The sequence below is a fragment of the Rhinoderma darwinii genome, chromosome 4 (assembly GCF_050947455.1).
Source record: "Rhinoderma darwinii isolate aRhiDar2 chromosome 4, aRhiDar2.hap1, whole genome shotgun sequence".
NCBI lineage: Eukaryota > Metazoa > Chordata > Amphibia > Anura > Rhinodermatidae > Rhinoderma > Rhinoderma darwinii.
Genome location: NC_134690.1, coordinates 361,150,378 through 361,164,953, shown reverse-complemented (window position 1 = coordinate 361,164,953; position 14,576 = coordinate 361,150,378). Strand labels below are relative to the sequence as shown.

The following is a 14,576-nucleotide window of genomic DNA, read 5'->3' as shown; positions in this document are numbered from 1 at the left end:
GGGTGCTGAAAGAGTTAACTGCCGATCAGTTAACTCTTTCAGCACCCTGGACAGTGACTGACGTCGACTAGACTCATCTCTATGATGGCGGCTGCGCGAAAATCACGCAGCCGCGCATCATACACGGATGACACACGGAGCTGTCAAGTGGTTTTTGCACGCGCAAAACGCCGCGTTTTTTGCGTGCGCAAAAACGCAACGTTCGTCTGAATAAGCCCTAAGGGTATGTTCACACGCTAGCTGGCTTTTACGGCTGAAATGACAGCCTGTTTTCAGAAGAAAACAGCTGCGTCGTTTCAGCCGTAAATGCTCCTCCTCGTAATATACGAGGCGTCTGTGACGCTCGTATATCTTGGGCTGCTCTTCATTGAGTTCAATGAAGAACGGCTCAAATTACGTTGCAAAGAAGTGCCCTGCAGTTCCTTGCCGAGGCAGTCAATTTACGCGTCGTCGTTTGACAGCTGTCAAACGACGACGCGTAAATGACAGGTCGTCTGCACAGTACGTCGGCAAACCCATTCAAATGAATGGGCAGATGTTTGCCAACGTATTGTAGCCCTATTTTCAGACGTAAAACGAGGCATAATACGCCTCGTTTACGTCTGAAAATAGGTAGTGTGAACCCAGCCTTAGGGTCAATGCACACGATGCATATTACGTGCGGTTTTGCCGCACCTATTTGCGTGCTGCAAAACCACAGCGTAATACAGTACCAGCGTAGACAATGACATTCCAGGGATACTCATGTCCACGCTGCGGTATTTTTCGGGACGTAAATTGAGCCACGGTGCGTATTTTCGAAACCGGAGCATGTCAATTTATCCCGCAATTCCGCATGCGTATTCCTTCCCTGTAGTTCTACAGAAATACGCAGCAAAACCTGCAACATGAAAACCATGCGATTTACGCAGCAAAACGTAAAAACCGCATCAAAAAATGCAAAATTTCTTGCGGTTACCTGCAACTTTACTGTGTATTTTCTGCAGCGAAATACGCAACGTGATGTAGCCTAAGGGTGGTTGGGGCTTATATTCCCAGTCTTAGAATTGTGTTTGTAACCCTTTCCAGATTGACATATTTCAAGACAATATTTATATTGGACCTAAAATAAATGGTTCATACATAAAAACCTTCTTGTGCGAAATTCTTCATTTCACACTTAATTCATGGAATTATAGGAAGTGTTTAGTTAAAATTATTACTGCTAAATGTTGTGCAACCAGTTATTGAAGGGGCATTCCGACAATTGACATTTATGGCATATACCTCTCTGACAGCTTGGGGAAGCCCAGCGTAGGAACCCTTATATATCAAGGGAACGGTCCAGCACTTCCTGTGGTGCATTTAAGGCCCCATGCACACGACCATATTTTCATCCATCCGTGAATACTGTCCGTAAAGACGGATCCGTAGTCATCCGCAACTTAGCCGCATATACAGAACGTTATCCGCAAATTCGGTCCGTGATGCATTTGTAATGCCTCTGTATATACAGATCCACAAAAAGAAGAAGAAAACCACAAATGAAGTGCAACATCTGCAAACCTGGCGTCTCCTAGCAACGCTTCTCTACATCCGTAGCCGCCCGTTTTTACGGAAGTACCCATAGACTTCTATGGGGAGTCCGTGCTGTAATTACAAACAAGAATAGGACATGTTCCATATTTTACGGATCATTTCTATGGAACGGACACCCATCCGTAAAAATACGGAAAGGTGTCCGTAGCCCATAGAAATTAATGGGTTCGTAATTACAGTCTGTAATTATGGCCAGTAATTACAGTTGAAAAATACGGTCGTGTGCATGGGACCGTAGTCTGACAGAACCAAGCTGCAAAGGATAGTGGAAGCAGTGGAGAGTCAGCCATGTGCATGGCAGCCGCTATTAAAGTTTGAGGGTCGGGGAACTCATTTTTGTCATAATTTATGCAACTTTCACACAGCAGAATTTCGCATCAGTATTTGGAAGCCAAAACCAGAAGTGCGTCCAAAACATGGAAGAAGTAAAAAAAAAAATTCAATTAAAGTGTCGGTTACACTTTTCATTTTAGCTTCCAAATCCTGATGCAAATTACTGACCACAATACCCGTGTGTGAATGAGGCCTTATTATAGACTATGAATTCACTGTATTTCAAAGATACATTCAATTGTGCTCCCACAACATAACAATTTTAAAGGATTCACTGGTGTGATATATGAGTAAAATATAACATTTATTTATAACTCTCTAAAAACAGGGGTACAATCACCACTGTGAAAAAGCCCCACCGTGTGTATAAAAACGTATTAAATAATAAACTCTGAGTTCTAATTCAATTGTGAACCTACTATAGCTCAGTGTTCAACAAGAATATCAATACGGAATCAGCATTTGAAAAATGGGCATAACAATAGTCTTGACCCTAATTCACACTAGAGTCCGTGATAACCGCACCGGAAGCTCCTAGTGTTGAGGTATACAAACAATGCTAGTGTTTCCAATGCTAAAAAATTCCTATTCACAACCGACCCAACGCGTTTCAATACTCATCATCAGGGGTCTGTAGCTTGGTCACTCTGGCCAGGGATGCCAGCGATATTTAGTTCAGCAGCAGGTATTCTGCTGTACTCCACGGAAGCATGCTGCTGAACTAAATATCGCTGGCATCCCTGGCCAGAGTGACCAAGCTACAGACCCCTGATGATGAGTATTGAAACGCGTTGGGTCGGTTGTGAATAGGATTTTTTTAGCATTGGGAACACTAGCATTGTTTGTATACCTCAACACTAGGAGCTTCCGGTGCGGTTATCACGGACTCTAGTGTGAATTAGGGTCAAGACTATTGTTATGCCCATTTTTCAAATGCTGATTCCGTATTGATATTCTTGTTGAACACTGAGCTATAGTAGGTTCACAATTGAATTAGAACTCAGAGTTTATTATTTAATACGTTTTTATACACACGGTGGGGCTTTTTCACAGTGGTGATTGTACCCCTGTTTTTAGAGAGTTATAAATAAATGTTATATTTTACTCATATATCACTAGAGTGAATCCTTATTATAGACTATAAATGAAAGTGTCGTGTATATGCACGCCCAACTTTACACTGCCTGTCCACCCATTGGGCTGAAACCCCATTCGAGTAGTGGGACCCCACCTATAACATATTTACGACGTATCATAGGAATATGCCATAAATATCTGTCACCAGAATACCCCTTTAAGTTAAATGGGTTAAGGTACGATGAAAAACAAGAGCAACAGGACACCTTTTTTTTTACAGCAATGTAATATTCTTTCAATATTGTCAATTATATATACACATTACTTTCTGTTAAAGGGGGTGGGGTAATAACGGGATTCACTGGTTAGTGACACCCACTATTACTACCGCCTTTATAATTAGGGTCACTAGGGTTATGCCTAGTTCCCCTACCTTTTCCTTATACTAACGTCGATCTAATTGCTTTAGCGGCTACTCAAGGGAATAAGACCGTATAGTAAATAAAGGTAATATTTATTAACATACAGTAATCACTCTCATATGTATAATACAGTAACTAATCACCGTACAGTATAAACACGGTATCAAGATATTATACCGTCACCCACTTACATAAACATACACAGAATACAGTTACGTTACAACACAATACACATAAGTTACTTGTGATTCTCACACGCTCTCTATCTCTATCCCACTCCCTCCTAATATAACTTTCCCTATACACTAAGGGTTAATACGGGATAAGGAGGAACAAGGGGGATGGGTTACTGTGTAAAACAGACAGCAAGGGTTAACTCAGGGACTCTGGGACAGCAAGGGTTAACTCAGGGCAAGGGTTAACTCAGGGACTCTGGGACAGCAAGGGTTAACTCAGGGACTCTGGGACAGCAAGGGTTAACTCTGGGACAGCAAGGGTTAACTCAGGGACTCTGGGACAGCACAAGGGTTAACTCAGGGACTCTGGGACAGCAAGGGTTAACTCTGGGACTCTGGGACAGCAAGGGTTAACTCAGGGACAGTACTCAGGGAGATCAAGGGGTTAACTCAGGGAAGCAAGGGTTACAGCAGGAGGAGACAGGGAGAGACAGGGTTAAGTGTAGCTGCTGCTACACTTGATACTTAGCGTGACTTTGTGGAGCAGCAGAGGCAGCAGCAGGAACCCAGGTCTTTGGAGGAGAGAGAGAGGTGAGCCGTCGGTGGTTTGTGAAGGCAGCTCACAGCTGATCTTCTTCAGCTTCGGCTCCTGAGCTCGGCTCCTGAGCGTACCGAAGCAGGGCTATTTAACCCTGTCGGTACGCTCGCAGCGGGGAGTGTGGCGCTTGCCCCAGGCTAGCATGGGTCGGCATGGTAATAATGTATCACCAGCCGACTCATGAGAGCCCGCACGAGACAGTCCGTGCGCGCGGGAGACTTGAAATGGAGACAGGGGATAACTATCCCTTGTCTCCATGGTTTCCTAACAAAGCAGGGACATGCTAATTGTCCTGCTTTGCTTCCAACCGTATTCATGACTAGGGCTGTTGTTACAGCCCTGGCTCATGATACATTATATGTACTATACATACACATATATATTATATATATATATATGTGTGTATATATATATATATATATATATACACACACACTGTATACATACATACTATATACATATATATATATATATATATATATATATATATACACATATATATATACACACATATATGGACACTTCCCTTTACAATCCCCCTGTTGTCGGGGACTCGACAATGCAATTTGGGGAAGTGTTTGTGGGGTTCTATTTACCCCCTCAACCTCCCCGGTTACTGGTAATGGTCTGAGATGGAAGGAAGTATACTATTAGACCTAGATATTCGACATCAGCTATCTCCTCAAGGACACCTTCCCGCCAGTCCTCTGACTCTGGAGTCTAGTGTCCAAAGAAACGAAACCTCAAAGTTCACAGAATGAAGATGAAATTAAATCTCCTAGTCCATAGAACGAAGTTGAGATAAAACTCACAGTCCATAGAACGAAGCCTCGAAGCTCATCAGACGAAGTTGAAATGAAACCTTCATAGTCCATAGAACGAAGAAACCTTCATAGTCCATAGAACGAAGAAACCTTCATAGTCCATAGAACGAAGCCTCGAAGCTCATCAGACGAAGTTGCCTCGAAGCTCATCAGACGAAGTTGAAATGAAACCTTCATAGTCCATAGAACGAAGAAACCTTCATAGTCCATAGAACGAAGCCTCGAAGCTCATCAGACGAAGTTGAAAATAAACTCACAGTCCATAGAACGAAGCCTCAAAGCTCATCAAACGAACAAAGCTCATTTGAAAATCTCAAAGTCCATGAACCGCAGATTTCTTGTTCTTTCTTGCTTGGAGTTTCTTCCTCTTAAGTGGCGTCAGCAGGTCTTTCCAGTGGCCGATCCAATTTTAGCATGCCGACCCGTGTAAGGCTACTTGTGCCCTCATATGGTCAGCCTTGGAATGGCTTAGTCCGCCTTTCAACAACCTTTTGTACGTGATCCATTACTTTTCCAACTTTTCCCAGCATCTTGATTGAAGACGAAACAATCTTTGTGGGCCGATATCCAGGTCTTCATCATGGCAGGTTATCATCCCCGAGGAGGAGGTGAGGTCTTGGTACCCAGGAATCTACTGTGGGGTGGAGCATCGCCTTCCATTTCCCCTCTGACATTCAATCCATCATCATATTGACCATACCAGTTCTCAGGTTGAGGTGGCAAATACCTACAAGGGTGTGTGAATACCTTACCTGTCCCTAAGGTTACCTACACACTACCCAATCATACAAACAAAGTGAAAAATAACCAAACATACAAAAATATTCCCCCACCAACCATAGGTATATGTACATATAGAGATTCATGCTCAAACAGCATCTCATACTACTCCTTCATAAACACGTGCAAGGTACACATGCAAATGGGGTGACAACAGGCTGTAAATATATGCCCGCCTACACGTACACACACTCGCTGTGGGACGGGCACGTCCTCACTGAGTATGCCTATGTTGCGGACACATATCAACACCTAGAATGTCTATATGTACACCTTGAAAATTTTGTACGACCCATTGATTAAGATTTACACTTTACAAATATATATATACACATACAATAATAAACAATTCTGGGTCGCAGGACTGTATCACTATGTCCTTAGACCCCGTCTACGAATGTATTCGTGGCTTTCTGCTTGACCTCGTTGTATTTGCTCAACCAGTCCTTTCATTCTTCGGTACACGCAGAACAGTCCAACGTACATAATCGCCACAAGAGTGAGAAGGATTATCACTGGGTGGATGAGCAAGTTGAAGAAGGAAGTGGCCTTGGGACTATATCCGAACAAGCTCTCCCACCAAGACACTTCCGCGTCCGCGTCAAGGTTGTTCACAATTCCTGTGATCTTTTTAGAGTCATGTTCCAACTGAATAGTGGCTTGGTGTTGGGAATCTTTCAGTTTCTCCACGATATCCTCTTCCTCATTGAAGTCTAGCAGGAGATTTCTTAGTTCGATGCCAAACCCAAGAGGAATCGTCTGGAGTCTCACAGGGGTGTCTGGACGGATGTCGAGCCTTTTTTCAGGTGTCACCGGAGTTCTTCCCTTTTGATCCGCCACATCAACGCCTAATACGGGATTAAGGGTACAGTATGCTCCGGGGAGGAGTATGCCTCTTTCGGTGCAGTTAGTCGCGTGGATAGTATATGAAACGTTCTGTATTTGATACCAGCACCAATATCCTTGACCTATGTATTTTAAGTTTGAAGAGGGTATTGGGTTGGCCTTCATCTCACAGGACCCCTCGGTATCCCAACACTGGTATAGGTCAGGATATCCGAGGGGAGCTGTGGATGAAGCACTGTTTTTGTGGTTCCTCACAATTCTCAGGTTTGTGAAACTATATCCCTGTCTTACCAAACCCATTATCTTAAAATCAAGATATGGGTGTAATGCCAGGGTTACCTCCCCCTGTCCAAAGTTTCCTAACTCCAGTTAAACACAAAAGAATCAGCCATACTGTTATTCGCTGTATTTAATTGCACTCGCATTAGGCCTCAGATGAAGTTGTGTTACCTGTCTGAACCCCCCAGGTCTAGGTGCACAGAATAACATAAAACACTACACCGTGAACTTATGTTACCTGTTCGCACCGCCCAACCTGAGTTCACAGTATAATAACAACTTCAACGTTATCCTAATAGAGAGCAATTAAAACATTGGGCACAAATACACCACTATCCAATGGTTGATTCTCCAGTTGTTTTCCTGGAGTGGTTTTCTAATTATGCATTATAAATACAGGCAACACCCATATAGTATAAATACATATTACTGATAACCAGGGATATACCACAAAAGAATATGTGAAAGAACCACAAAATAAAAACACAAATGAAAACAAACGGACAACTGGGGACAAACACAACAGACCATAAACAACCATTACAGACGTAACACCAGACTGAACATGCAATTTATGGCCAACTTCCTAAACTCCTCCCTAGTTGTGGTTGGTCATTTAGACCCTTAAGTACGTGGCGGAGCACATAAGGCTGTAAGGAGGCTCTTGTGCAGCCATTTTGTCTAAATCCACGTTTTGTTCTGACGTGGCCATTTTCTATTGCCATTTCACTGGGCTTTCCATGGTTGCTTATGCCGTGGCAGTTCCTTGCAATATGTCCCATCTGACCACATTTAAAGCATTTAACAGGACCACATTTCTTAGTACTCAAAGACTCGCAGTACTTCGCAATGTGGCCTGATCTGGCACATGCAAAACATTTAACAGTTCATGCTCTGCTGGACTTAGGGCAGTCAGCAGTGCATGATCTCTTAAAGTTCTGCATGGCCAGGGATGCACTTCTAAATATCGTACGCTTACATCTGCGTAACACTTTCGTAACAATGTTACCTTCAGGTTTCTGGATGGGATCATGATTTGTGACATCTGATCCATCACTCTTACTACTCCCCCCTTTTTGCCCTGTAGAGGGCAAACTTACAGCGGAATCAGGCCTTGAAAAAGACAAGGCCGGTAACATTTTTGAGAAATCTTTTATGATGTTTTGCATACTGGCAACCAATTGTGACCTAGCAGCAAGCTCATCATTCAACTTGGCAATGATCGCATCCGTAGATGCTGCCTTAACCTTAAACGCATTGATCACAGCATAAGACCCAGTCAGCCGTGCATCAATATCATCACCACGATTTCTCAAATCTATCACCTGCGATTCCAGCATGCAAATTTGCTGATCTCTACATTGGGCATTCTCTGCCAGTTGTGTCTGCAAATCACAAACCTGCTTCACATTGTTGACACAACAATGGCAGTGAAGATTTGGGGAATGACTCTTCATTTCTGAGTGATCAGGTTTCCACGTCTCCTCATACACACAGATAAGTTTAGCGAGCATGTGGAGACGTTTGGAGGTTTTGTTAAGAACACTCCTCTTGCTAATACACAACTTATCATGTGTATAAGCCTCGTCCAGCAGAGTGGACCACAGCATTCCTGCTGACTTGTATGTCGTGGGTGTTACTGGATTAAATTTACTGTGTTTGGCGAGGTGTTTAAGTGTGGAGAAGTCCATACTCACTGTTGCAGAAGTCATCTCCGTCTGCGTTGTCCTCCTTGTCACCCGCTGTTTTGAAAAAGGTCCTTTTCTTCCGGAACGCCTTTTCCCGATCAGCTGGACTTCACCGGAAGAACGCCGACGTTGATACTTCTGCAAACTCTTTTGTATAAGTTGCTCCTTTCCCGACGATTCGTCGCCGTAGAGCAGCATGCCGCAAAGTAAAATAAAAGACGTTAATACCTCAGAAAATAAAAACAAAAAAAAATAGGTTCGCTGATCAATTATATCCTGTATCAAGCCTTAAATAAAATTGTGTTACTCATCTGAACTTCAAAAAGGTCTAGGCGCACAGTATAACCCAACACTACACCGTGTATGTACGTTACCTGTCCACGCCTCGCCGCCTATCTGCAGTTCACGTTTTAACACAACTTTATTGTACAAAAGACAGAAATAAATTGAAAGCAGTATGGGCTGGCTCGCCAATGTTAAAGGGCTATATACATATAACTATAAATATAATAATATATATATACTCACTTACTTACTACACACTCACGTGTGTATAAGGGCTGGTATAATATCTGGGTTTCACCTACTTGGTCGCCCACTATTACTACCCCCTTTATAATCAGGGTCACTAGGGTTATGCCTAGTTCCCCTACCTTTTCCTTATACTAACGTCTACTTGCTTTGCTTTGCTTCTACGGAATAGGACCGTACAATAAATACAATTGTATAGTAAATAAAGGGTAATATTTATTACTAACAATAATCACACTTGCATATAAAATACACCAAACTAAACACAGAACACAGTAAGTGATCACAGTATAGTATCAGTATACCCGAATACACATAACACGTTAATATATACTGAGTATACTCACACTATACGTAGTACAGTATAAACACGGTATCCTATGTTATGCCTCCACCCACATACCTAAACATACACATGAATACAGTTAAGTTACAATCCAATACACGCTCACTATTTCTGTATCACTCCCTCCTAATATAGCTTTCCCTATACTCTAAGGGTTAATAGCAAGGGTAAAGGGTTAACTTAGGAAAGGGTTAAAGTAAGGAGGGGGAGAACATAACGTGTAGCTGCTGCTACACGTGGATACTTAGCAGTCCATGTGGTACAAGTTGGTGTGGTCTCTCAGCAAGGGCCATGAGCAGGCCAGGAGGGAAGAGGAGACCCTTAGTGGAGTTGGGGAGCAGGAACAAGAGAGTGAGCTTTGGGAAAGATTGTCCTTTTAAACCTCCCCGTGCACTCCTGTGTGACCTCACAGGCTCATGCACGTGAAAGGGAGGGGCCTGGGCCACATGGAATACCATTATCTAATAGGGGGATGGGTATACACCTTTCTGGAGGGACAAATCTATATATTTCTACACTCACATGTATATAGATAGAAATATATAAAACACTTCCCTTTACACTTTCTTATTTTTAATTTGGGTTATAAGTCAATGCCTTTGGGTAACAGTTGAACCCTTTATGTTATGGGGGATTATTCATACAGATTTAATGACATGATATTCCAAGTTATTTTAAGAACTTGCGTGCTTTTATCCAGGTCAATGATTTCAGCTAGAAATTAAAGTGGACAATTTGTTCCTTTATAATGGAAAATCCTCTGTGGAAACATCTCAATCTGACAAGATGTTATATTTATATATATACATGTACGTAGTTAGGTTAGGTCATAGTTTTTGCTGCATGTAAAAATAAGGATACTGTAGGCCATAATTTTTCTAGGAAGAGTTGATTGAGTTTATTTTAACAGATTTATTATAAATATAGAATAGTTGGTTTACAAGGCGTTGACGTTTTCTTTTACTGTGATGTAGATTGATTTTACTTGGGAACTCCTGTTTATATTTTTTATACAACTACTTATTCACCCACTGTTTTTGAAATGTTGCCCATACACAGCCAAGTCTTATTGCTTGTCCGGAGGACCAAAAGGCAGATCATCAAATTGAACATGAATTTGTTTGCAGGATTTCCCAACATATACCTCCGACGGATGCCTCTGATGTATTACATTGTATGCATAGGCTTTCATATTAAAAATATATATTGTGCGCTTTACGTTTTTCTACGTGATGCTTCTGTATGCAGTAGTATAGCAGACTACACTATTCGATACAGTTAAAAAAAGGTATACTGACATATACCAGCCTGACAGAGGCCAGAAGGTTAGCGGTGGCGTATACGCCAGGGACTTTGAGTGCATACGCCAATCGTACATTACAGTGTGATTTCAGCCTTAGTTAGGCCTTAGAAACACGATCATATTATAGATCTGTGAGGTACAGATCCATAATACTACACCTATAAAATTCTATGGGCCCATACTGTACCACTGTGTGCCTCCAATTTAATCTCTGTCTTTTTTCTTCCAGATTCTGTATCCATAAGGAAAAAAAATATTATACCATGCCTCATGTGACCCCAAACTCCATTTGTATCGCCAAGAGTATGAGCGTTTATCTTCTATTGTGTCAATGGGATAATGTTCTAAACTCAATCAGGTCTGAAGATGTTTGGGTGGGTTACTAAAAACAGTGGCCCCTACACTCTGGGACCTTACTAATGAATTCTCACAAATGTTATGACATGTATATGTCAGAAGATAACTTAAGGTAAAGCTCCCATTTGTCCTTCGCATTGAACCATAGGCCTGGCCATATATTTACCATAAATAATTCTGCATACTAAGCACAATCCCACAATTCTGTAGATTCTGGTCTGGCTTTAACATTTAGCTGAAGGCATACACTGCTACTATTCTGTACATGCAAAATGTGACCTGTCACAAATGTACAAATTAGCGTATTTCTATAAATGACTAATATAAACTTTACAAAAGACCACCAATGTTCTAGACCATATGTTTTCTGTGATGCATTTTAAATTCTCTAATATTCTATGCAAATTGGCCCTCAAGAAGACCATTTTTTTAACATAAATGTTGGGTTGTTGTCTCAGGTTTTACTGTGTTCTGTTCTGTAGTTTTTACAAAGAAACATCGTGTAATATTTACTCCGTCTTTTATTAAGGGGGCAAAACATCAGAGCCTTCTACGTTATTCTGCCCTCTTACAAATGAAACAATGGATTTAAATAAAAAAATATCGGCCAATACACATATGGAGGTCATTAAGGGGTCTTATTCTTATTCTACAGCTCCATGTTTTGCATTAAAAAGATCATGCAGCCATTGGGTTTGGACCCTGGCTGTCAGATATAGGCACCAATAAGAGAAGGAAGAAATGGTATTCTACCATAGTACTGCACCTTATATGAGCGCTGAGCATACAATGTGTGCTGCTGCACATACAACGTCCTGAACCTGGCTGGTGTCATGACCTGTGCAAAGAGCCCTGAAGACAAGATTAGTGGGGAGCGAGGAGAGACAAGTAAATACATGTTTATTTTTTTTAGTCTGATCTTGGGTCTTATTTTGGCCTTATTCACACATCGGAAATTCACCCTGAATGAATTCCGCTTGTAAAAATCCTACCGTTGCTAACCACCTTGCTGAAATAAAGTGACATATCACTTCTTGATGTTGTTTCCATAGCATATTTCTTCACGAAAACAGCGTCTATGAAAACAGCGTGCAAACCACAACAGAAATCTGAGGGTCAGCCTTCCTCCTGAAAAATCTATTTTGTGAAAAGTGCCATAGTAGTTTGGCCTGGGGTCTGATTTAGGAGTCTGGTATATAACTTAGTGGTTTGATCTGGGGTCTGACTCATTCATTTAGAGGTCTGGAGTCTGATCTAAAGTTCTGATCTGGGATCTGAATTCATTTAGGGGTCTGGTCTGCGGTCTAAATTAAATTAGGGGGTCTGATTTAAGGGTCTGATGAATTTAGAGGTCTGATCTGGGGTCTGATTTAGGGGTCTGACCTGGGGTATGATTCATTTAGGGGTTTTGGGTCTAAATTCATTTAGGGGCACTGGCGTAGCTATAGGGGTCGCAGCGGTCGCAATTGCGACCGGGCCCCGAAGCCAGGGGGGCCCACGGCCCCCCGCACCACATCAATAAAAAGTTACTATAGTAACTCGGGCCGCGGGCCCCTGTTACTATAGTAACATACTTTACTTACCTTCCTGGTTCCGGATCGCAGCGGAGGTCCTGACATCAAGCGCTGTGCGCAGCGCATGACGTCACAGCGCTATGCCGCCGCGCACAGCATCGAGACTACAGAACTCCCGCCGCGGCCGAAGAGGAAGGTAAGGTTAGCCCTGACTGGGGGGGTCCGACTCCCGGGACCCGCCAATCAGCTGTTTTGAAGGGGCCGCAGCACTCGTACGAGAGCTGCTCCCCTTCATTCCTGTCACTTCATTCCGGTCACACTGTGAATCGGTGTCGGCGATTCACAGTGTGAGCGAGTAGTGAAATGAAGGGGAAGCAGCTCTCATACGAGTGCTGCGGCCCCTTCAAAACAGCTGATTGGCGGGTCCCGGGAGACACATCAGCTATTGATGGCCTATCCTGAGGATAGGCCATCAATGTTTAGGGACTGCACAACCCCTAAGCCTACGATGTAGCAGGCTTAGGGGGCCCATGAGACAGGATCACAGATTGTGTGATCCTGTCTGCTGGGCCCTGTATCTAAGCCAATCATATGGTAGGCTTAGATACATGGCCCATGCGTGATCCTGTCTGCTGGGCCCTGTATCTAAGCCAATCACATGGTAGGCTTAGATACATGGCCCATGCGTGATCCTGTCTGCTGGGCCCTGTATCTAAGCCAATCACATGGTAGGCTTAGATACATGGCCCATGCGTGATCCTGTCTGCTGGGCCCTGTATCTAAGCCAATCACATGGTAGGCTTAGATACATGGCCCATGTGTGATCCTGTCTGATGGGCCCTGTATATAAGCCTACCACACTGTAGGTTTAGATACAGGGCCCCAGCACACCGTAATCTTATACTGTATAAGATTACTGTCTGCTGGACCCTGTATCTAAGCCTACGTTGTGTTAGGCTTAGATACAGGGTCCCACAGACAGTATCACACATGGGCCCTGTATCTAAGCCTAACACACGTGTTACTAATCGTTTTTCTTGTGTGTTTTCTTACAGGTTCGGTCGTTGGACTACGGCGGATTCCAGGACAGCTTTTTTTTTATTAATAAAATGGTTAATGAGGGGTGCGTTTTTTTTTTTATTTCAATAAAATATATTTTTCTATGTCTTTGTGTTTTTTTTTAAACTATATTACTACCGCCTTAGTAATGGCCGCCGGCTGATTGACAGCATCCATTATTAAGGCGGTACTTAGTGTTAGCGGATGCAGAGGCTAACACTAACCCCCATTATTACCCCGGTACCCACCGCCACCAGGGGTGCTGGGAAGAGCCGGGTACCATCCAGTACTTAACCATCCGTAGTGATGGTCGGCCACTGGGGCGGTCGCAGGCTGGTATTATCAGGCGGGGAAAGGCCAAAAACAGTGGCCCTTCCCACCCTGGTAATGCTAGGCTGCTGCTGCTTTATTGTATCTGGCTGGTTATGAAAAATGGGGGGGACCCCACGTCATTTAAAAAAAAATTAAATAAAAAATAATTGGAAAGAACGATGTGGGGTCCCCCCCAATCTTCATAACCAGCCAGATACAACACAGCAGCAGCAGGCAGCATTACAAGGGTGGGAAGGGCCACTGTTTTTGGCCTTCCCCAGCCTAATACTACCAGCCTGCGGCCACCCCGGTGCCTGCCCGTCACTACAGATGGTTGGGTACTGGTTCGTACCCGGCTCTTCCCAGCACCCCTGGTGGCGGTGGGTACCGGGGTAATAATGGGGGTTAGTGTAGCCTCTGCACCTGCTAACATTAAGCCCCGCCTTAGTAATGGAGGTTGTCAATCAGCCGGCGGCCATTACTAAGGTGGTGATAATAAAGTTTAAAAAGATACAAGCACATAGAAAAAATATTTTATTGAAATAAAAAAACA

The 14,576-nt window shown here is 43.1% G+C and overlaps 1 protein-coding gene across 1 annotated transcript in view; it reads right to left on the bottom strand.

Moving 5' to 3' along the window:
• Positions 1-6,019: 6,019 nt before the first annotated feature.
• LOC142760560 (uncharacterized) overlaps positions 6,020-14,576 on the bottom strand; it is a 121,052-nt gene continuing 112,495 nt past the window's right edge. Inside the window, exons 3-4 of the mRNA XM_075863752.1 lie at positions 8,611-8,708; positions 6,020-6,756 (exon numbers count right to left, since the gene is read on the bottom strand). Of these exons, the coding sequence (XP_075719867.1) occupies positions 6,161-6,756; positions 8,611-8,708 (694 nt within the window). The 3' untranslated portion in view covers positions 6,020-6,160. The remainder of the gene's footprint in view (positions 6,757-8,610; positions 8,709-14,576) is intronic.